Below are 25,453 nucleotides of genomic sequence, written 5' to 3'. Positions count from 1 at the left end.
ACTATCACATGGGCTACTATTGTAGCTACTATCGTAGTTTGTCTGATATATATCGCTTCGCTACCACTCAACTCCAATGATATCTATCTCTTCCCTACCACTCAACTCCAATGATATATATCTCTTCGCTACCACTCAACTCCAATGATATCTATCTCTTCGCTACTCTAATGAGCTGATGAACCCATCAAACCACATGTAGCAAGTTTAGTGCTTTGAAGAAAGCTGACAAAGTCAGAAAAAAAGTAGTCATACCACCGCAGAGGTTCAAACTGAAGAATGAACTGAAGATTCAACAAAATATTGCAAGGAACCTCAGGGTGGAATGTTTTATTCAAAGGAAAAATTAGCTTTTGAAATTCATGAAGGGAGTCGGAATGAATCGCCCCACTTTAATAACGCAAAAACAAGGCTTGTAAATCCATATAAAAATCCTGTACAGGCTTGATGGAGACCACCTGAGGTCCTAATGACACGGACAGAGAGAGAGACACACACACACACACGCACGCACGCACGCACACCTTCACACAGCACACCTTCATGCACGCTTGCACACACACACACACACACACCGGGTTTGTCTGGTACTCGCGGCTGTAGAGTTCGTGACAGTTGTTGAAGATGTATTCGTAGGTGGAGTTGAGACAGGCCTTGACACAGTCCTTCACCACCTGACTGGCTCTGGGGGGACTCTGTAGCTCCTGTACCTGAGGACAGACACACAGACACAGACAGATTGAGAAGTTACTGAAACTGGGAAAGCCCATACAACCACACTGGGTCAAAGAAACTCAGTGAAGATGCATGTTTGAAAAGAGCATGTAGTGTAGCGATACTGTACAGTGTAAACAAGAATGGATACATGTGGTACCAAACAGAGCAAAGTAGAGGTGATCCAAGGAGCGGATGGAGTGAAATGAAAGAGAAGAGAGAGTTACCTTCATCCTGAAGAAGGTGATGCTGGTGAGCAGGTCCACAGTAGACTTGAGGTCCTGCAGCCTCTCAGGACTGCTGGCTGGGAAGTTATTCTGTTACACACAGATGATAGATCCACAGTGAGATAAGTATGTGTGTGTGTGTGTGTGTGTGTGTGTGTGTGTGTGTGTGTGTGTGTGTGTGTGTGTGTGTGTGTGTGTGTGTGTGTGTGTGTGTGTGTGAGAGAGAGAGAGAGTGTGAGAGAGAGAGAGACAGTAGAGATATTAAGCTAAACAATAAACTACCAGGATAAACTTCAACATCCCCAGGGGGCAGCAGTAGGTGCTCTGCCAGGAAGTCGTGTGTAGACTTATTAAGCGTTGAAAGGGCACAGGTGCAAGGAACTAGAGTGAGCCATCTTGCAGAGCTGTGAGGCTTCTGGTTTTTCTTGGTAGCCATGTGCACCCTTGGTTTTGGATTAAAATTTTTGTTTGGGCCTGTTTCTCCTTTTTTAAATATTTATTTTCGTCACCACTTTGAACAATAAAAAAATCTGCAATTGGTAACACACTACGCCTTGAAGGACTGAAATCCTGCAGCGCCCGCAAGGTCCCCCTGCTCAAGAAAGCACATATACATGCCCGTCTAAAGTTTACCAATGAACATCTGAATGATTCAGAGGACAACTGGGTGAAAGTGTTGTGGTCAGATGAGACCAAAATGGAGCTCTTTGGCATCAACTCAATTCACCATGTTTGGAGGAGGAGGAGTGCTGCCTATGACCCCAAGAACACCATCCCCACCGTCAAACATGGAGGTGGAAACATTATGCTTTGGGGTGTTTTTCTGCTGTTTTTCTTATGGCTGGGGGCAGTATTGAGTAGCTTGGATTAATAAGTTGCCCAAAGTAAACGGCCTGCTCCACAGTCTCAGTTGCTAATATATGCATATTATTATTAGTATTGGATAGCAAACACTCTAAAGTTTCCAAAACTGTCAAAATATTGTTTGTGAGTATAACAGAACTGATATTGCAGGCGAAACCCTGAGGAAAATCAAACCAGGAAGTGGCTTCTATTTTGAAAACTCCATGCGCCATAGCCTGCCTTTGCTCCATTTAAAGGGATATCAACCAGATTCCTTTTCCTATCGCTTCCTCAAGGTGTCAACAGTCTTTAGACGTAGTTTCAGGCTTTTATTTTGAAAAATTAGCGAGAACGATAACATCGCGTCATTGTATGGCTGGGTGCCAGCAGCATTTTGTATGTGCAACAGAGTTTGGGCAGCCATTGCCTTTCCTCTCCTACTGAAAAAGACAGTTGCGGTTGATATATTATCGATTATATATTTTAAAAACAACCTGAGGATTGATTATAAAAAACGTTTGACATGTTTCTGTGGACATTACGGATACTGTTTGGAATTTTCGTCTGCGTTGTTGTGACCGCTCTTTCCTGTGGATTCTGAACATAACGCGCAAAACAAACGGAGGTATTTTGGATATAAAAATAATCTTTATAGAACAAAAGGAACATTTATTGTGTAACTGGGAGTCTCGTGAGTGAAAACATCCGAAGATCATCAAAGGTAAACAATTCATTTGATTGCTTTTCTGATTTTCATGACCAAGCTACTTTGATGCTAGGTGTTCATAATGTTTTGTCGAGCGATCGATAAACTTACACAAACGCTTGGATTGCTTTCGCTGTAAAGCATATTTTCAAAATCTGACACGACAGGTGGATTAACAAAAGGCTAAACTGTGTTTTGCTATATTGCACTTGTGATTTCATAAATATAAATATTTTTAGTAATATTATTTGAATGTGGCGCTCTGCAAATCAGCAGTTGTTGATGAAAATTATCCCGTTAACGGGATTGCAGCCATAAGAAGTTAAATGTGCAACCAGAGGGAAAGAGAACTCTGGACCACCTTTACTCCACACACAGAAACGCACACAAAGCTCTCCCTCACACTCCATTTGGCAAATCTGACCATAATTCTATCCTCCTGATTCCTGCTTACAAGCCAAAATGAAAGCAGGAAGCACCAGTGACTAGATCAATAAAAAAGTGGTCAGAGGAAGCAGGTGCTAAGCTACAGGACTGTTTTGCTAGCACAGACTGGAATATGCTCCGGGATTCCTATGATGGCATTGAAGAGTCCACCACATCAGTCATTGGCTTCATCAATAAATGCATCGATGACGTCGTCCCCACAGTGACCGTAGGTACATATCCCAACCAGAATCCATGGATTACAGGCAGAATCCGCACTGAGCTAAATTCTAGAGCAGCTGTTTTCAAGGAGCAGGACTTATAAGATATCCTGCTATGGCCTCCGACGAACCATCAAACAGGCAAAGCGTCAATACAGGACTAAGATCAAAAAGTACTACACCGGCTCTGACGCTCGTCGGATGTGGCAGGGCTTGCAAACCATTACAGACTACAAAGGGAAGCATAGCCGAGAGCTGCCCAGTGACACGAGCCTACCAGACAAGCTAAACTACTTCTATGCTCTCTTTGAGGCAAATAACACTGAAACATGCATGAGAGCACCAGCTGTTCCGGAAGACTGTGTGATCACGCTCTCCGCAGCCGATGTGAGTAAGACCTTTAAACAGGTCAACATTCACAAGGCTCAGGGCCAGACAGATTACCAGATTACCTTGCGGTCAGTCATACTGAGTGACTGACCGCAAGGCACTACAGAGTATTGCGAATGGCCCAGTACATCACTGGGGCCAAGCTTCCTGCCATCCAGGCAGTGTCAGAGGAAGGCCATAAAAACTGTCAAAGACTCCTGCCACCCTAGTCATAGACTGTTCTCTCTGCTAACGCACGGCAAGCGGTACCGGAGTGCCAAGTCTAGGTCCAAGAGGCTTCTATACAACTTCTACCCCCAAGCCATAAGACTCCTGAACAGCTAATCAAATGGCTACCCAGACTATTTGCATTGCCCCCCCCCCCCTTACACCGCTGCTACTCTCTGTTGTTATCATCTATGCAAAGTTACTTTAATAACTTTACCTACATGTACATATTACCTCAACTAATCAGTGCCCCCGCACATTGACTCTGTACCGGTACCCCTTGTATATAGTCTCGCTATTGTTATTTTACTGCTGCTCTTTAATTAGTTGTTACTTTTATTTCTTATTCTTATCCATATTTTTTTAAACTGCATTGTTGGTTAGGGGTTCGTAAGTAAGCATTTCACTGTAAGGTCTACACCTGTTGTATTCGGCGCATGCGACTAATACAATTTTATTTGATTTAATACGCAGATTTCTCACATCGATGCACATCTTATATCTGGTTACAGACCAGTTAACTAGGCCTAAGACTCCTTGGTGAGGAACAATATTAGCAGGCTAGTTAATTGGTTTTGCAAAAGGGATCTAGAGGTAGGTAAGGACACAGATTTAAAAACAGAGAGAGAGAGAAATAGAAGAGAGAAAGTTAAGAGTAGCCTACCCGGTACATGGACAGATCAATCCTAAGGGAGTTGTGGAGTTGGTCTAGGAGCTTCACAAATCGTTCTTTCTGAAAAAAATAAAAATACGCCACAACACATTAGCCTAAGAGCTAGCATACCCATTGGCTCACCTTAAACATTGAGTTGAGGCATTGCATCATATTATGTATCTGTCCATCTCTCATGAATTGCTTAGTGCTATCCGGAATCCATGGGACATCCCTACCCTAACTCTAACCTTAATGAGGGTCCTTTTTTGGATTGGACATCCCTACCCCATCGAAGTTGAAATGTAATACGGTTAAGGTTACGTAAGGTTTATTGTTAAGTTTAGTGTAAGGGTAAGGGTTCATTTGGGGCGACTCACCCCGAAGTTGGATGCGGCGAAACGGTCAGAGGCAGACACGCTGTTGGTGGCCTGGGTGCTGTGGGCGTAGTATGCATTGATGTTGGCCAGCAGGGTACTCATTACGGCCGGCACCCCAGGGCACATGTACTTAGACGACAGGCAGGCAAAGTGACTGTGGGAGAACACACACACAGCATAAACATTATCATTTTAGTATTAATGAAGCTGCCCATGCATTCCCTTGTGATGTTTAGGGTGTACCAGAGTATCATCCTAAACACAACCATACACTAGGTGTTCTCTCAATACATCACATTACAATCTGGTAATGTGTATGCTATTGCTGAGTGTCACTGACAGGGTGTGTAGGGTACTACATTTGAGCTCACGTCATAGCCTGATAGATTGACTCCACTCCGTAGCGCATGGCAAACTCATCCACTATCTCCTGAGGAGTCTCATCAAAGTACACCTTCCACGCATCATCCCCTTTAGCATCAGGAATCTTCACAACACCAGAACTCTGCACATCTGTGACAAAGTGGAAGAGGTTCTGTAGGCAGAGCGAGCGAGAGGGAGAGAGAGATAGAGAGGATGAAAGAGACGGGTTATTCAATCTAGACTATGATGTTAATGAGTTGAAGTTGCTAAGGCTGAATGAAGGGAGCTTTCATCATGATCTCTGTGTGAATGTGTCTGAGCAGGAGAGCAGAGTAGAATACACACACTATCTATCTAACTGACTGACTATCTGACTGAATGACTGGCTGACTATCTAACTGACTGACATACTGTATGACTGAGTATCTGACTGACTATCTGACTGAATGACTGGCTGACTATCTAACTGACTGACATACTGTATGACTGAGTATCTGACTGACTAGCTGACTAACTAACTAACTGACTGACTGATTGTCTGGCTGACTATAACTGACTGACTCACTATCTGACTGACTGACTATCTGACTTGCTGACTAACTGATTGACTGACTGATTGCCTGGCTGACTATCTGACTATCTGACTGATTATCTAACTGACTATCTAACTGAGTGACTGACTGGCTGACTATCTAACTGACTGACTGACTAACTATCTATCTATCTGTCTGACTATCTATCTGTCTGACTATCTGTCTGACTGACTATCTGTCTGACTATCTATCTGTCTGACTGACTATCTATCTGTCTGACTGACTATCTATCTGTCTGACTGACTATCTGTCTGACTGACTATCTGTCTGACTGACTATCTGTCTGACTGACTATCTGTCTGACTATCTATCTGTCTGACTGACTATCTATCTGTCTGACTGACTGTCTGTCTGTCTGACTATCTATCTGTCTGACTGACTATCTGTCTGACTGACTATCTGTCTGTCTGTCTGACTGACTATCTGTCTGACTATCTATCTATCTATCTATCTATCTATCTATCTATCTATCTATCTATCTATCTATCTATCTATCTATTCAATTCGAGGGGCTTTATTGGCATGGGAAACGTGTTAACATTGTCAAAGCAAGTTAGGTAGATAATATACAAAAGTGAAATAAACAATCAAAATTAACAGTAAACATTACACATACAGAAGTTTCAAAACAATAAAGGCATTACAAATGTCATATTACGTATATATACAGTGTTGCAACGATGTACAAATGGTTAAGGGTACACAAGGGAAAATAAATAAGCATAAATATGGGTTGTATTTACAATGGTGTTTGTCTATCTATCTGACTGACTATTTAACTGGATGACTGACTGACTGATCAGTGCTCAGAGGGTTACTCAATTAATCATTTATTCAGGCCTGGGCCGCCATTCATTCATTACATGACTGACTTTCATGAGAAATGTATCAGTTGGTTTTATGTGCCAACAGCTAGTACCTGAAATTGTACAGGAATATATGAATCATTCAGTGTCACGACTCACCATTACAATGTGTGTTGAGCCAAAGTGAAGATTGAGAGAATTTGGTACAGACCATTATTTACAGGACAATTGAATAGTAGCTCTTGTTAGGTTCAGCTGTTTGCAAACTATGTCCTGATATTGGACAGAGTAATGACTTGATATAGGGCAATGGTAATTTAGCATAAGCATGGTAGACAGTTGCATATTTGAAGAAGGTCAGAGTGAGAGATATTAGCTGTGGTATTTTATATCTGATGTGGTATTTATCTTGATAGAGCAATGCAGGCGGTGACACCTTTGTGGGATATTAACTTCTATTTCATCTGAAACAACAACTTCATTGAAAGATTGCTACATCAGTCAGCTAAATGAACCAAAATGACTGGGCTATTAACATCACTTAGCACCTGAAGGCAGGAGCATACACAGGCTCGCGTGTACACACAGACCACACGCACACACAGACCACACACACTTTATGCAGGCAGGCACCCATGCACACATGCTCTCTCTCTCACACACACACACACACACACACACACACACACACACACACCTTATCTCGTGCAGACCACACACACTTTATGCAGGCAGGCACCCATGCTACGCACATGCTCTCTCTCTCACACACACACACATACATACACACACACACATGAACATACACACACACACACACACACACACACACACACACACACACACACACACACACACACACACACACACACACACACACTCCTTACCTCGTGCAGACAGGTGTATTGGACATGATATGGAGCGACTGTTTCCTCTCCTTTGATCTCTACATTGATGTGCATCCTGATGGCACCAGACACGGCTGACTTGTCTGTACGCTTGTCTGCAGAGAGGGACCAGACACAAGACTCTCAGTCAACACATACCACAGTCAACCTAACAACAACTATCTTTGATAAAGACCTCAACCATAATGATGACTCTTATATGAAATAAATAATTTTTAAAAGGATAGTTCACCCAAATTAGTTCACCAAATTAACCTCATCGTATGGATACCTAGTAAGTAATTATATGGACCCGAAGTGTCAGAGGCTCAATGATTGGGTTTATTAGCTTAACAAGTGGTTATTTCCCCTTGTACTGTGACTGTACTGACCCAGGTTGTACCAGACATCCATCTCTCCGCTCAGCATGCGGACCTCGATGATGGTCTGACCCAGGAAGTCATCTGACTCCTTTTTGAACTTCTGCTTCACCCGAGATTTGATGTCATCATCCTCGTCCCACACCCGCACCTTGATTCGGTCCGAGGAGTTGTGGCACTCACTACACAGACAGACACAGACAGACAGAGACAGAGACAGAGAAAGAGAGAAAGAGAGAGAGAAAGAGAGAAAGAAAGAGAGAGAGAAAGAGAGAGGGGGGGGGGGAGAGAGAGAGACCCACCAATGTCATCCATTCACAATCTGTGAATACACAACCTTCAATGTTATTCCAGTCAGGTAATCCGTCGATGTGCCCTTGTACAAGGCACTTAACCCTAATTGCTCCTTTAAGTCGCTCTGGATAAGAGTGTCAGCTAAATGACTAAATTGAAAAAGTACTTTCTCTCTCTACTCACAAGTTGAAGTTCTCCTCCCAGACAGGGTTGAGGTTTCCATAGATGGTCTTGGTCCTCTTCTTGGTCTTGCCCACCTGGACCGTGACGTAGGGGTCACTGGAGCCTGTCTTATCCTTCGCCTGGAGGCCCTGGGCACACAGCACTGTGGGGAGGAAGGAGAGCGACCAGGGGGCAGCATCAGGTGGTCAATATGGCTGACTACTGCATTCATCATTGTTTCACTAGTGAGCACAGTGGTCAGTCTAGTTTAGAGGCTAATAGTAGTAGTAGTTTATTACATTTTTACCAGTAAGCCGTACTTGGCAGCTAAAAGCTGAATTGCAGTACACAGCACATACAAGTAAAAAATCTCAAGGAGTTTAAAATATGAGTGACATGAGTATAGGTCTGGTCTACATAGTTCGGAGTACTTCAAACCTCAAACAGATGGAGCTGCAGTCAATAGCACAAGACTTGAGCAGAGCCTAGTTAACCAGGCTAGGTCGAGAGTTCTCCCTTCTACACACTCCCATTGACCTATTCTGGTTCTTTGCCTTCTTGCCTACAGACGAATATCTCAAATCCCACTTCATATGGGACCGTTATCTAATCTGTCTCCTTCATGTCAGACAGTGACTCAATGGTCTACAGCACAGTATGACCTTTACAACAAATAGAGCTGGAACACAAACAAGCAAGAGGAGACAGAGGGTGGATGATGTGTGTTGTGATGGAGTCAGACTGCAAATGGCATCTGCCAGAGCTTTACAAATGGATGGTTCTGAAGTCATACTATTCACAAAGCGTCTCAGAATAGGAGTGCTGATCTAGGATCAGTTTTCCCTTTTAGATCATAATGAATAAGATTGTTTTTCTGCTGATATGGACATGGTGGACCTGGTCCTAGATCAGCTCTCCAACTCTGAAGCCCTGGTACACACACCTCGTCTCTCTCACACACACAGACACACACACACCTGTGATGCTGATCTTGGCCGACCACTTGGAGGTGCCATCCAGTACGCTCTGTTTGATCTGCTTCATGTAGGTGACGTGACTGACTTTGACCATGGCAAACACCTCCTGGATCAGCTCAAAGATCTCCGGCTTGTTCCTCTCTCGGATCTTCATCCTGTCTTTTAGAACCATGATGATGTTCTGGGTTCTGTCCTCTGCCCCATGCTGAGAACTCTTTTCCGCTGCCCCTGGGGTAGACAAGCGAGATGAGGGTCAGATTTGATTTATTGAGTTACATGACAAATAAGGTCTTATGCTGTATTATTCTACAGCAGGAATGGGCAACTGGTGGCATGTGGCCAGCGGCCCCCCTTTTGTAGGCCCCTGAATCAATTACCTAAAAATAACAAATATATGAGTTTGGACACACCTACTCTTTATTTTTGTTATTTTCTACATTGTAGAATAATAGTGAAGACATCCAAACTATTAAATAACACATATGGAATCATGTAGTAACCATAGAAGTGTTACTACTGAGAGATTCCTCAAAGTAGCCACCCTTTGCCTTGATGACAAGTTTGCACACTTCATGAGGTAGTCACCTGGAATGCATTTCAATTAACTTACAATTAACATACATAGTATACAGTGTGATTTCTCGATGAGTGCTCAGGCAGTATCTGCAGACCTGTGAAACGTTCACGAAGAGTTGGAAAGGGGGAGAGGATCTCAAGGAAAGACAAATGGCTTTTCATTTTTTAAATTCATTTTTTAAAATACAAATAAAAGATAGAGAGTGCCTGAGACTGCAGAGTGAGATAATGGGAGGGAGGAGGACAAGGGGAGTGGGATGAGAGATGTAGGAGAGATGAGAGAGGAGGGAAAAGGCTGAAGTATGACAGTCAAAGGGGAATGCCAGACAGCTATTTAACACTCTTATCCAAAGCAGCTTACAGTCTGTAGTCTCCCACACAGTTGGTGTTGTTAGGTTATGTTTTATCATTATATTATGTTTTAGCACCAACTGAACAAAACTTTACCACTCACTGAGAAAAGTTCAACATGGCTCTACTTACTTTGCAGGCAGTCAGCATTGAGTAGGTCCTGGCACTTATCGTGACATTTGACCCCGCACTCGGTGCACCTCATGCCCTGGCGGGCGATGCCCCACAGCAGCCCCTCACACTCATAGCAGTAGGTGGGTGTCGTGGCCGTCCACACCTCAAAGTTATGGGGTGTGGTGCAGGAGATGGGGTAGATCAGAGCCTGTAGGGTCTTCTTGTACACATGGCTCTTCTACAAGAGAGGGAAACGTAGAGGACGTATATACAGAGTCAAAGAATTAGTGGAATCTATGACTACATGGAGAGAGGGGAAATGTCCACTATCTGGATATACTGAGAGTAGAGAAAAGAAAGAGCCAGAAACACACCAGATCCTCGTTATTGAGAGTGCTGGACGCCATAGCTGATGTGAACCCTGCCTTCCTGGAGTTCTGAGCCAGGGACTGAGGTAGGCCAGGCAGGGGACAGAAAGAAAGGAAGGAATTCATGACTGATTAGATTAATATATAGTAGTTTTGTACATACTGCGATTGAAATACATTCAATAAGCACTTTTAAAACAAAGTGACAACTTCGATTTTGCTGAAAGAAAGAAGTCTATTTCTCTTGCTACTTACTTTAATATATTTTAACATATCTCATTAAGGCAACAGGTCACAAAGCGATCCAGCTGTATTCTCCCCAAGTGTATACAAGAAACCAGGGGTCATGGGTATCTGGAATGAAGTGCTTCTCTACACAAATTGCTATTCCCCTTGTCTTAACAACATTCTCTTTTCATTTGGAATCGTTCACGGTGTTACTCACCATAGCCTTTAGCAGTAGAGATGGAGGAAGGAAGAAGCAGGAAGAGAAACAAGTGTTAAAGGGGCCATATGTCAAACAACTCTAGCCACAGTCACAAACATGGCGACAATAGCATAGGGGTGATTTCAAAACAGATACAGAGTGATCGATCATGAGACAGAAAGATCACTATATCAGGGGAGAGTTATTCAGTTTGTTGATGGAATACTGGGTGGAGGGAAAGGAGGGAGGACATTTCCATTAATTTAAATCTAGACCTATTAATCACGTGCCACGTAAACAACCCAAAACATTGTGCTATCTAGAACCTAAAAGAGTTATTCAGGTGTCCCCATAGGAGATCCCTTTGGAGAACCCTTTTTCGTTCCATGTATAAACCTTTTCACAGAGGGTTCTACATGGAACCCAAAAGGGTTGTCTTATGGGAACAGTCGAATAACCCTTTTGGAGTGTAAGACAAAAGCCCTTAGGAACAAAGTGGAAAACTCCGTATTTCCTTAACAATGATATGCGATGTTAAAAGATATACTCTATTTAAAACCCAGAGAGTTACAGGTGTAGGATTTCTAGCTAAAATATATATTCAAAATTTAGAAAGAGCGCTCTAATAGGCTACTTTGAAGCAATGCAAGACATGCCCCATTTGTATTAAAACATTCAGGTTTCAAACAATTAAGTATAACGTTTTCAAAATGCATACTGCCTCCAGCTCATTGCAAAGTGGTGTGTGGTGTGCTAATGAAGCCTTCCTGCCCTTGCTGTTTGATGCAGTGTTCATAACAACTGGAAACTCATACATCTCTGACTTCTGACTTCAGTGTTTTCAGGAGAACTGGGAACTGGCGATTAAACAAGCTCCGACTGGGAAAAATAGTTTTGAACGGTCGGTCATCCAACTCGGAATTCCAACTCGGGAATTCAGGCCTCTTTCTAAAGATCCGACCTGAAGATCACTGACATCATGATTTGACCTCGTATCATAGTTGTCTTGAAAGCACCACAGGCAGCAGCTCTTGCGCTTTCTGACAGATTTTCCATTCAGGGGCTCTGTATCTGTATGCTGGTTGTGTGTGATAAATAAGATACATAACGAATATACTGTACATACACGCTAATTTAATTCCATACAATTATGCAGATGAACCTATAGACCGATAAGCACGACCAGACCACCAATGAATAGGCTAAAAAGCATTATTTCACAATGGGATTTTTTCTTCTCCTCCCAGGACAATTGGCCTGTGCCAATTTTATTCATCGGCTTTACTATTTTAATTTTTTTTATCGGACAAAAGCCAGCTATTATGGCTAATGGAAACGCTGGTGTGTGTGTGTGCATATGTATCTGCATCTCCATGTGTGTGTTCATTCTCATGCAAGTGTGTGGGATGTACAATCTGACAGTGAACTGGATTCATAGAGACAAAGTACTGAGCTATTTAGTCCTATATCGTAATTCATCATTCAAGTGCGCAGTGGAGCTGAGCAGGCCTCCAGCTTGTCAGTGCTATTCAATTCAAAGCCTGGAAGTCAGCTAAATTGGCAAGGGTGGATGGCACAAGGGCACAACGTCTATTTAGTGTGAGTATAATAGCCTAGTTATAGCACCTGCTTTGACAACTACTCTACCGTTCAAAAGTGTGGGGTCACTTAGAAATGTCCTTGTTTTTTAAAGAAAAGCTACTTTTTTGTCCATTAAAATAACATACAATTGATCAGAAATACAGTGTAGACATTGTTAATGTTGTAAATTAAATTATTGTAGCTGGAAACGGCTGATTTTTTATGGAATATCTACATAGGTGTACAGAGGCCCATTATCAGCAACAATCACTCCTGTGTTCCAATGGCACGTTGTGTTAGCTAATCCAAGTTTATCATTTTAAAGGGCTAATTGATCATTAGAAAACCCTTTTGCAATTATGTTAGCACAGCTGAAAATTGAATGTCTTGCTTAAAGAAGCAATAAAACTTGCCTTCTTTAGACTAGTTGAGTATCTGGAGCATCAGCACTTGTGGGTTCGATTACAGGCTCAAAATGGCCAGAAACAAAGATCTTTCTTCTGAAACTCATCAGTCTATTCTTGTTCTGGGAAATGAAGGTTAGTCCATGTGAGAAATGTGTACTACTCCCTTCACAGAACAGCGCAAACTGTCTCTAACCAGAATAGAAAGAGGAGTGGGAGGCCCCGGTGCACAACTGAGCAAGAGGACAAGTACATTAGAGTGTCTAGTTTGAGAAACAACTGGCAGCTTCATTAAATAGTACCCGCTAAGAGGCCTCCCGGGTGGTGCAGTGGTCTAAGGCACTGCTTTGCAGTGCTAGCAGCCGGCTGCGACCGGGAGGTCCATGGGGCGACGCACAATTGGCCTAGCGTCGTCCGGGTTAGGGAGGGTTTGGTCGGTGGGGATATCCTTGTCTCATCGTGCACCAGCGACTCCTGTGGTGGGCCGGGCGCAGTACGTGCTAACCAGGTCGCCAGGTGCACGGTGTTTCCTCCGACACATTGGTGCGGCTGGTTTCTGGGTTGGATGCGTGCTGTGTTAAGAAGCAGTGCGGCTTGGATGGGTTGTGTTTCGGGGGACGCATGGCTTTCGACCTTCGTCTCTCCCGAGCCCGTACAGGAGTTGTAGCGATGAGACAAGATAGTAACTACTAACAATTGGATACCACGAAATTGGGGAGAAAAAGGGGGTAAAATTCAAAATAAAAGAAAAAAGAAAAGAAAAATAGTACCCGCTCCACCAGTCTCAATGTCAACAGTGAAGAGGCGACTCCGGGATGCTGGCCTTCTAGGCAGAGTTGCAAAGAAAAAGTCTTATCTCAGACTGGCCAATAAAAATAAAAAATTAAGGCAAAAAACAGACAATGGACAGAGATATACCGGGGGATGTGCGTGAACAGAAACTTATGGAAAATAACAGCAGACTCGTACATTTCCTCAGCAAAAACAATGACTGAGCAAATGTCAAATTGGATTTTTACCAAATTACTGTATGTCAGACCACGTATTCACCCCGCAGATTCTAATTGACAAACAAACATACCAAAACAAAGTCTTCTCATGCTTCGTTGATTTCAATTTGGCATGAGGGTCTGCTATACAAATTGATGGAAAGTGGTGTTGGGGGAAAAACATACAACATTTTAAAATCTACGCGCACAAACAACAAGTGTTCCTTAAACAATTTGCAAAAAACACACAGTTCTATCCACAGGGTCGGGGGGTGAGACAGGGATGCAGCTTAAGCCCCACCCTCTTCAACATAAAAATCAACAAATTGGCGAGTGCACTAGAACAGTCTGCAGTACCCGGCCTCATCCTACTAGAATCTGAAGTCAAATATCAACTGTTTGCTGATGATCTGGTGCGTCTGTTCCCAACCAAGGAGGGCCTACAGCAGCACCTAGATCTTCTGCACAGATTCTGTCTGACCTGGTCCCTGACAGTAAATCTCAGTCAGACACAAATAATGGTGTTCCAAAAAATGTCCAGTTGCCAGGACCACAAATACATATTCCATCGAGACAACGTGGACCTAGAGCACACAAAAAACTATACATACCTCGGCCTAAACATCAGCGCCACAGGTAACTTCCATAAAGCTGTGAATGAGAGACAAGGCAAGAAGGGCCTTCTATGCCATCAAAATGAACATACAATTCGACATACCAATTAGGATCTGGCTAAAAATTCTTGAATCAGTTATAGAACCCATTGCCCTTTATGGTTGTGAGGTCTGGGGTCCGCTCACCATCTAAGAACCCACAAAATGGGACAAACACCAAATTGAGACTCTGCATGCAGAATTCTGCAAAATGATCCTCAGTGTTCAACGTAAAACACCAAATAATGCATGCAGAGCAGAATTAGGCCAATACCCGCTAATTATCAAAATCCAGAAAAGAGCCATTAAATTCTACAACCACCTAAAAGAAAGCGATTCCCAAACCTTCCATAACAAAGCCATCACCTATAGAGAAAGGAACCTGGAGAAGAGACCCCTAAGCAAGCTGGTCCTGGGGCTCTGTTCACAAACACAAACAGACCTCTCAGAGCTCCAGGACAGCGACACATTTAGACCCAACCAAATCATGAGAAAACAAGAGATAATTACTTGACACATTGGAAAGATTACACAGACCCACAAAGAATTTGAAAACAAATACAATGTTGATAAACTCCCATATCTATTGGGTGAAATACCACAGTGTGCAATCACAGCAGCAAGATTTGTGAGCCGTTGCCACAAGAAAAGGGCAACCAGTGAAGATCAAACACCATCCATTGTAAATATAATCTATATTTATGTTTAATTATTGGCCCTTTTGTGAGTAATGTTTACTGTTAATTTTTGATTGTGTATTTCACTTTTGTTATCTATTTAATTTGCTTTGGCAATGTAAACATATGTTTCCCATGCCAATAAAGCCCCTTGAATTGAAATTGATAAGAGAGAGAGAGAGAGAGAGAGAGAGAGAGAGAGAGAGAGAGAATATAGAGTAAAAGATATTTAGTATATGGTCAGAACTTACACTGACCAGGTCCCTGACCAGAGGCATGGCTTTCCTCTTGCGGAGGTCCGGCATGCTGTCGATGCTATACAGCGCACCACCCACCCTGCATGGGGAGACACCACACAAAGACAGCACTCTTGTTATCACAACATCCTCATCCCCACAAAATCCTCATTACCACAACATCCTCATCACCACAACATTCACCACCACCACTGACATACGTGACCCGATTCAGGAAACTAGACGCATGTTGCAAGTCACGACTTCAGAGGAGAGCTGTTTGAACTTTTTAAAATGTTTTTTTTAATCAAAATGCGTTTTTGGCAAAAATTCCATCTCAACTAGTCTCGAACATGTGAACTTTCATGTGCCTTAATATCAAGCTTGTATGCCATCTGTAAATACAAATAAAATTGTTAAATTACGAGCCTAGTTGGTTTAGCCACAGAAAAAATCAAATCAAATTTTATTTGTCACATACACATGGTTCGCAGATGTTAATGCGAGCGTAGCGAAATGCTTGTGCTTCTAGTTCCGACAATGCAGTAATAACGAACAAGTAATCTAACTAACAATTCCAAAAAAAAAACTACTGTCTTATACACAGTGTAAGGGGATAAAGAATATGTACATAAGGATATATGAATGAGTGATGGTACAGAGCAGCATAGGCAAGATACGGTAGATGATATCGAGTACAGTATATACATATGAGATGAGTATGTAAACCAAGTGGCATAGTTAAAGTGGCTAGTGATACATGTATTACATAAGGATGCAGTCGATGATATAGAGTACAGTATCTACGTATGCATATGAGATGAATAATGTAGGGTAAGTAACATTATATAAGGTAGCATTGTTTAAAGTGGCTAGTGATATATTTACATCATTTCCCATCAATTCCCATTATTAAAGTGGCTGGAGTAGAGTCAGTGTCATTGACAGTGTGTTGGCAGTAGCCACTCAATGTTAGTGGTGGCTGTTTAACAGTCTGATGGCCTTGAGATAGAAGCTGTTTTTCAGTCTCTCGGTCCCAGCTTTGATGCACCTGTACTGACCTCGCCTTCTGGATGACAGCGGGGTGAACAGGCAGTGGCTCGGGTGGTTGATGTCCTTGATGATCTTTATGGCCTTCCTGTAGCATCGGGTGGTGTAGGTGTCCTGGAGGGCAGGTAGTTTGCCCCCGGTGATGCGTTGTGCAGACCTCACTACCCTCTGGAGAGCCTTACGGTTGAGGGCGGTGCAGTTGCCATACCAGGCGGTGATACAGCCCACCAGGATGCTCTCGATTGTGCATCTGTAGAAGTTTGTGAGTGCTTTTGGTGACAAGCCAAATTTCTTCAGCCTCCTGAGGTTGAAGAGGCGCTGCTGCGCCTTCCTCACGATGCTGTCTGTGTGAGTGGACCAATTCAGTTTGTCTGTGATGTGTATGCCGAGGAACTTAAAACTTGCTACCCTCTCCACTACTGTTCCATCGATGTGGATGGGGGTGTTCCCTCTGCTGTTTCCTGAAGTCCACAATCATCTCCTTAGTTTTGTTGACGTTGAGTGTGAGGTTATTTTTCCTGACACCACACTCCGAGGGCCCTCACCTCCTCCCTGTAGGCCGTCTCGTCGTTGTTGGTAATCAAGCCTACCACTGTTGTGTCGTCCGCAAACTTGATGATTGAGTTGGAGGTGTGCATGGCCACGCAGTCGTGGGTGAACAGGGAGTACAGGAGAGGGTTCAGAACGCACCCTTGTGGGGCCCCAGTGTTGAGGATCAGCGGGGAGGAGATGTTGTTGCCTACCCTCACCACCTGGGGGCGGCCCGTCAGGAAGTCCAGAACCCAGTTGCACAGGGCGGGGTCGAGACCCAGGGTCTCGAGCTTGATGACGAGCTTGGAGGGTACTATGGTGTTGAATGCCGAGCTGTAGTCGATGAACAGCATTCTCACATAGGTATTCCTCTTGTCCAGATGGGTTAGGGCAGTGTGCAGTGTGGTTGAGATTGCATCGTCTGTGGACCTATTTGGGTGGTAAGCAAATTGGAGTGGGTCTAGGGTGTCAGGTAGGGTGGAGGTGATATGGTCCTTGACTAGTCTCTCAAAGCACTTCATGATGACAGATGTGAGTGCTACGGGCGGTAGTCGTTTAGCTCAGTTACCTTAGCTTTCTTGGGAACAGGAACAATGGTGGCCCTCTTGAAGCATGTGGGAACAGCAGACTGGTATAGGGATTGATTGAATATGTCCGTAAACACACCGGCCAGCTGGTCTGCGCATGCTCTGAGGGCGCGGCTGGGGATGCCGTCTGGGCCTGCAGCCTTGCGAGGGTTAACACGTTTAAATGTCTTACTCACTTCGGCTGCAGTGAAGGAGAGACCGCATGTTTTCGTTGCAGGCCGTGTCAGTGGCACTGTATTGTCCTCAAAGCGGGCAAAAAGTTATTTAGTCTGCCTGGGAGCAAGACATCCTGGTCCGTGACTGGGCTGGGTTTCTTCCTGTAGTCCGTGATTGACTGTAGACCCTGCCACATGCCTCTTGTGTCTGAGCCGTTGAATTGAGATTCTACTTTGTCTCTGTACTGGCGCTTAGCTTGTTTGATAGCCTTGCGGAGGGAATAGCTGCACTGTTTGTATTCAGCCATGTTACCAGACACCTTGCCCTGATTAAAAGCAGTGGTTCGTGCCTTCAGTTTCACACGAATGCTGCCATCAATCCAAGGTTTCTGGTTAGGGAATGTTTTAATCGTTGCTATGGGAACGACATCTTCAACGCACGTTCTAATGAACTCGCACACCGAATCAGCGTATTCGTCAATGTTGTTGTCTGACGCAATACGAAACATCTCCCAGTCCACGTGATGGAAGCAGTCTTGGAGTGTGGAGTCAGCTTGGTCGGACCAGCGTTGGACAGACCTCAGCGTGGGAGCTTCTTGTTTTAGTTTCTGTCTGTAGGCAGGGATCAACAAAATGGAGTCGTGGTCAGCTTTTCCGAAAGGGGGCGGGGCAGGGCCTTATATGCGTCGCGGAAGTTAGAGTAACAATGATCCAAGGTCTTTCCACCCCTGGTTGCGCAATCGATATGCTGATAAAATTTAGGGAGTCTTGTTTTCAGATTAGCCTTGTTAAAATCCCCAGCTACAATGAATGCAGCCTCCGGATAAATCGTTTCCAGTTTGCAGAGAGTTAAATAAAGTTCGTTCAGAGCCATCGATGTGTCTGCTTGGGGGATATATACGGCTGTGATTATAATCGAAGAGAATTCTCTTGGTAGATAATGCGGTCTACATTTGATTGTGAGGAATTCTAAATCAGGTGAACAGAAGGATTTGAGTTCCTGTATGTTTCTTTCATCACACCATGTCACGTTAGTCATAAGGCATACGCCCCCGCCCCTCTTCTTACCAGAAAGATGTTTGTTTCTGTCGGCGCGATGCGTGGAGAAACCCGCTGGCTGCACCGCTCGGATTGCGTCTCTCCAGTTAGCCATGTTTCCGTGAAGCAGAGAACGTTGCAGTCTCTGATGTCCCTCTGGAATGCTACCCTTGCTCGGATTTCATCAACCTTGTTGTCAAGAGACTGGACATTGGCGAGAAGAATGCTAGGGAGAGGTGCACGATGTGCCCGTCTCCGGAGTCTGACCAGAAGACCGCTTCGTTTCCCTCTTTTTCTGAGTCGTTTTTTCGGGTCGCTGCATGTAATCCACTCCGTTACACTGGTTGTAAGGCAGAACACAGGATCCGCATCGCGAAAAACATATTCTTGGTCGTACTGATGGTGAGTTGACGCTGATCTTATATTCAGTAGTTCTTCTCGGCTGTATGTAATGAAACCTAAGATGACCTGGGGTACTAGTGTAAGAAATAACACGTAAAAAAAACAAAAAACTGCATAGTTTCCTAGGAACGCGAAGCGAGGCGGCCATCTCTGTCGGCGCCGGAAGTTGATGAGCAACGGAAGTGAGCAACCTTCCCGCTAGCCATGATTGGCTGAGATAATGAATGGACTGGACATGCCGAGAGATGCGTTTGGATTGGTCTGCCATATAGTACACGTCTGTCTATTGGAGCTGGTCAGTATGTCAGGTAATCGTGTCAAACGTGTCTTTTTTTTTCAAATGTGGTGTTAGAAAACTGCATAAACCTAATGTCAAATGAAAGTGTACTGTTTGCTAGCTAACGTTAGCTGGCTGGCTCGCTAGCTAACGTTATGTGTATGCGCTCCACTTTCTGGAAGACCGAGTTTTGAAATAAGTGGAATTCGAGTATGATAGCTAAGGAGATGGAGAAAACTTCAGTCTGGATTACATCATCAAACTAAGCTAAGGGCAACCATGCATGGCATCAGACAGGAGATGCGTCCAACCATGATGTATACTGGTAAGATACGTTGTCTAGCTAGCTACATTTTCAGATATTACACGTTTCTAATTTTGACAGAAAGTGGTTTCATTTCAAGTGTACTGTTAACTAGCTAACGTTAACAGGCTGGGTCGCTAGCTAACGTTGTGTATGATCTTATTCTTCGTTTCTCAGGCACACTTGCTTGACTAGCCATAGAACCTGGGTGGTTAGCTACCTGCAGATTCATACAGGGTAGTAACGTCATGAGTTGTTTAGCTAGCTAGCTAGCTAGACGTCTTAACAAAAGACCCCACTCTAATTTTGACAAAGTATTTTCATTTCAAGTTAGTGTACAGTTAGCTAGCTAGCTAACATAAGCTGGCTGGCTCGCTAACTAACGTTGCATCATGAGTTGGGATTCATTGTTTACCTAGCTAGCTATCTAGCTACATTTCACAACAAAAGACTCTCTTCTTAGACCGAATCTAGGTGGTGAGTCACACATAGACACACTGGAAATTAGAGAAATAGATCCTCTAACTTGGTCCCAGATCCGTTTCGGCTGTATAGCCATGTTTGTATGACAATGACCATAGGCAACGCAGGTATCCTAGTGGTTAGAGTGTTGTGCCAATAACCGAAAGGTTGCTGGATTGAATCCCTGAGCTGATAAGGTAAAAACCTGTTGTCCTGTCCTTGAACAAGGCAGTTAACCCACTGATCCCTGGGCCCTGAAGACGTGGATATCAATTATGGCAGCTCCCCGCACCTCTCTGACTCAGAGGGGTTGGGTCAAATGCAGAAGACACATTTCAGTTGAATGCACTCAGTTGTACAACTGACTAGGTATCCCCCTTTCCCTAACAGATCTGGGACCAACTTAACTTTAACTGTTTGCTCAAAATGTCATGCAGTTCTGTATTATTCCATGTTGTGAAGCTTTGTAGCTCATCACTAAGCTAAGGACCATGGGACTAAACACCTCTCTCTGCAAATGGATCCTGGACTTCCTGACGGGCGACTCCTAGGTGGGAGTAGGCTACAAAACATCTGATATGCTGATCCTCAACACGGGGGCCCATCAGGGGTGCGAGCTTAGTCCCCTCCTTTACTCCCTGTTCACCCATGACTGCATGGCCAAACATGACTCCAACACCATCATTAAGTTTGCAGACAACACAACGGTGGTAGGCCTGATCACTGACAACAATGAGACAGCCTATAGGGAGGAGGTCAGACAACTGGCAGTATGGTGCCAGGACAACAACCTCTCCCTTAACGTGATCAAGACAAAGGAGATGATCGTGGACTCCAGGAAAACGAGGGCAGAGCACGCCCCCATTCACATCGATGGGGCTGTAGTTGGGCAGGTCGAGAGCTTCAAATTCCTAGGTATCCACATCCCTAAGGAATGATCATGGTCCACCCACACCTACACAGTCGTGAAGAGGGCACAACAATGCCTATTCCCCCTCAAGAGACTGACAAGATTTAGAATGGGTCGTCAGATCTTCAAAAAGTTCTACAGCTGCGCCATCGAGAGCATCCTGACTGGTTGCATCACCGCCTGGTATGGCAACTGCTTGGCATCCGACCGCAAGGCGCTACAGAGGGTAATGTGTATGCCCCAGTACATCACTGGGGCCAAGCATCCTACCATCCAGGACCTCTATACCAGGCGGTGTCAGAGGAAGACTCCAGCCACCCTAGTCATAGACTGTTCTCTCTGCTATCTATACATAGTCACTTTATCCCTACCTGCAGTACATGTACATATTACCTCACTTACATTGACTAACCTGTACCCTCGCACATTGACTCAGTACTGGTAACCCCTGTATATAGCCTCGTTATTGTTATTTTATTGTGTTACTTTCTTTTTACTTGAGTTTATTTAGTAAATATTTTCTTAACTCTTTTTTTATTGCATTGTAGGGTTACGGACTTATAAAAGTAAGCTTTTCACGTATTCATGTATTTGGAGCATGTGACAAATACAATTTGATTTGATTAATATTGGTTTATTTGTTTATTCTGATCCCTATTAGCTTTTGCAGAAGCAGCAGCTATTCTTCCTGGGGTCCATGAAAAAACACACAACTGGACAAGTAACAAAACACTGATAGACAAGGCCAGTCACACAAATGTAGAATACAACGATACAAATAATACAACTAACACAACTATTATCAAAACAAATTGCGGGTGTAGAGAAATGCTTGTGCTTCTAGCTTATACCCAAAATACACGTAAATCTAAGTAAGGAATGGATTAAGAATATATATACTGTTGAAGTCGGAAGTTTACATACACTTAGGTTGGAGTCATTAAAACTAGTTTTTCAATCACTCCACAAATATCTTGTTAACAATCTATAGTTTGGCAAGTCGGTTAGGACATCTACTTTGTGCATGACAAGTCATTTTCTCAACAATTGTTTACAGACAGATTATTTCACCTAAATCAATGTTTCTCAATTCCAGTGGGTCAGTAGTTTACTGTTTCAAATATGTTTTATTAAACACACACAAGAATGGTGTATAGGTATACAAGACAGGTATACAATTCTTATCTAAACATAAAAGAGCATTCAGGAACAACAAGACCCAGAGCCCTGGGTGCAAAACAAATAATACAAAACACGACATACAAAACAGGGCCAGCAGGGCCAGCACACGCCAAAGGTAGATTAAAATATTACAATTGAGAGTGCGTTAATAAGTACAAATTCACAGGGCCGACTCGTCCAAGTAGGAGAGGAAAGGCTGCCAGATTTGATCAAATGTTGATAATTTATTGTTCAGAATATATCTAATTCTTTCTAAGTGTACAGTGTTTGCCAATTCACTGAGCCATTATTTGGTAGAGGGCGCTTCCCTCCTTTTCCAAAACAACAAGATTAGTTTTTTTGCCGAAATGAGACCGTACGAGATTAGTTGTTTTTGGGGGTTGGTTAATCCGTTTAGGGACTCAGATACTCCCAGGATTATCAGAAGAGGGTCTGGGTCTATTGAAGTCTCCAAAACTTCAGAGAGGATCCCAAAAATTCCACACCAATAAGCATGCAAGCTAGAGCATAGGGCAAAGCAGTGGAGTAGTGTACCCTGCGCAGCCTGACATTTATCACATGTAGGGGATGTATCAGGAAATATCCTATGCAGTTTAGTTTTGGAATAGTGTAATCTGTGTAATACCTTGAATTGTATGAGACGATGTCTGGAATTAATGGAGCATGTGTGGATATACTCCAAGCTCTCTTCCCAGTCTGCCACCGAGATGTCAGTCCCTAGTTCTTCCTCCCATTTTGCCTTGATGGCATCTGTAGAAGGTGTGCTAACAGATTGAAAAGCATCATATAGACGCGATATCAGTTTATCTGAGTTGGGCATATTTTTATGCATCCGTCAAACATGGAAGGTTTAGCATTCCCAAATGTTGGGAGGTGTTTTCTAACATAGTCTCTAATTTGTAGGTATCTGAAAAAATTACTTCTGGGAAGATTATAAGTTTCCCTCAGCAACTCAAAGGAAGCAAAGGTCCCTTCTATGTATAAATCCCCTATGGTACTTATCCCCAACTCTCCCCATCGCTCAAAGGTGTTATCAAGGTTAGAAGGGGCAAAGGAGGGATTCCTGGCGACAGGGAGCATGAATGACATTGGTCTAAGCTCAAAGTGGACTTTAATTTGCTTCCAGATTCGGACTGTGCTTTGTATAATAGGATTGTTACAATAAAGTGACATCTCCAGATTGGCAGGCGACAGAATCACAGCACCAATAGAGAAGGAGTGACACTCCTCACGCTCCATAGTAAGCCAGCTGGATGCCAGAAGTGTGTCATCCAGCAGAAACATAACGCGGAGGTTAGCGGCCCAGTAATAAAATATAACATTTGGGAGAGACAATCCTCCTTCCATCTTGGATTTACAGAGGTGTTTTTTTACTTATCCTGTGTGTTTTATAATCCCAGATGAAAGGATTGATAATTGAGTCCAGTTGTTTATGAAAGGATTTAGGTATGAATACTGGGATGTTCTGATATAGGTAGAGCAGTTGTGGGAGGAAGACCATTTTAATGGCATTAATTCTTCCGAGCAGAGAAATTGGGAGAGTTCTCCAAAATAGTATGTTTGCTTTGAGTTTTTGTATCAGAGAGGGGAAATTCTCTTTAAATAGAAAGGAGTATTGTTTGGTAACTACAATTCCTAGGTAGGTACATTTTTCTGAAGATAACTTAAATGGGAGATGTTCTAGCCAGGAGGTGTTTTGCGACCGTATGGGCATTAATTCACTCTTGTTCCAATTTATTCTATATCCCAAGAAGGTACCAAACAAATTGATCACATCAAGAATAGCTGGGATACTAGCCTGGGGTTCTGTTACATAGAGGAGGATGTCATCTGCGTATAGGGAAATCTTATTTAGAGTATCTTTAGTATTATAGCCGTGTATTGCTGCATGAGATCTAATCGTCTGAGCGAGGGGTTCGATAATTAGGGCGAAGAGCATAGGCGACAGCGCACAACCCTGCCTTGTCCCCCTGTTAAGGTTAAATCGGGGCGACAATGATTGGTTAGTGAGTATTCTGGCACAGGGGTTCCTATATAAAAGCTGGATCCAATTTATGAACTCATCTCCAATATTACATTTCTGTAGGACCTTGAATAGATAGGGCCACTCAACTTGGTCACAGGCCTTTTCGGCGTCAAGAGATATGACGGCAAGGTCCACGTTGGGTAACCTCTGAGAATACATAATATTGAAGAGGCGCCTGAGATTGAAGAATGAGTTTCTGTTAGGGATAAAGCCGGTCTGATCCGAATGGACCAATTTGCCAATTAAAGTGCTAAGCCTGTTAGCCAGAGTTTTTGCTAAAATCTTTTGGTCTGTATTAAGGAGAGATATTGGTCTGTATGACCCTACCTCTTCTGGATCTTTACCCTTCTTATGTATAACTGTAATGAACGCTTCGTCCAAAGTAGAAGGGAGAGCTCCATCCTCATTGGCCTGAACCAACATTTTGTGCAGGTAGGGAGAGAGCATGTTGCTGAATGTTTTATAGAATTCACCAGGGTATCCATCTGGGCCTGGGGTCTTGCCACTCTTTAGAGATTTAATTGTTTCTCGAATTTCATCAAGAGATATTTCCTTATTCAGGAAGTTAGAATCTTCCTGGTTCAGGGCAAGAAGATTACAGTCCTCCAAAAATGTTTGCATAATTAAGGGGTTAGGATCCGCTTTAGATGTATATAGAGTCTCATAAAACTGCCGGAATCTGTCATGATGTCTTTGGGGGAAGAGAGTAATTCCCCAGATGCAGATTTAACTTTGTGAATCATTCGGTCACTCACATTTTTTCGAAGTTGTCTGGCGAGTAATTTGTGTGGTTTGTCACCAAACTCAAAATATTTTTGCTTGGCATAGAGAAAAGATTTAGCAATTTTAGCTGAGAGAATCTGATTATATTCAAATTTTAAAGAGGTAATTTTTTTATGTTTCTCCATAGATGGATGACTAGCAT

The 25,453-nt window shown here is 43.3% G+C and overlaps 1 protein-coding gene across 1 annotated transcript in view; it reads right to left on the bottom strand.

The window, feature by feature from the left end:
- Positions 1-25,453, bottom strand: part of LOC112260563 (protein unc-13 homolog A-like) — a 90,930-nt gene that overhangs the window by 20,144 nt on the left and 45,333 nt on the right. Inside the window, exons 13-25 of the mRNA XM_042303935.1 lie at positions 15,620-15,704; positions 11,083-11,088; positions 10,644-10,718; positions 10,288-10,507; positions 9,229-9,456; positions 8,273-8,414; positions 7,808-7,977; positions 7,416-7,531; positions 5,138-5,301; positions 4,767-4,920; positions 4,399-4,467; positions 942-1,031; positions 576-710 (exon numbers count right to left, since the gene is read on the bottom strand). Coding sequence (XP_042159869.1) covers positions 576-710; positions 942-1,031; positions 4,399-4,467; positions 4,767-4,920; positions 5,138-5,301; positions 7,416-7,531; positions 7,808-7,977; positions 8,273-8,414; positions 9,229-9,456; positions 10,288-10,507; positions 10,644-10,718; positions 11,083-11,088; positions 15,620-15,704 — 1,654 coding nt within the window. The remainder of the gene's footprint in view (positions 1-575; positions 711-941; positions 1,032-4,398; positions 4,468-4,766; positions 4,921-5,137; positions 5,302-7,415; positions 7,532-7,807; positions 7,978-8,272; positions 8,415-9,228; positions 9,457-10,287; positions 10,508-10,643; positions 10,719-11,082; positions 11,089-15,619; positions 15,705-25,453) is intronic.

This window comes from Oncorhynchus tshawytscha, linkage group LG01 (genome assembly GCF_018296145.1).
Source record: "Oncorhynchus tshawytscha isolate Ot180627B linkage group LG01, Otsh_v2.0, whole genome shotgun sequence".
In the NCBI taxonomy this organism is placed as follows: Eukaryota; Metazoa; Chordata; class Actinopteri; order Salmoniformes; family Salmonidae; genus Oncorhynchus; species Oncorhynchus tshawytscha.
The sequence above is the reverse complement of the archived record's forward strand: the minus strand, read 5'-3'. Positions and strand labels throughout refer to the sequence as shown.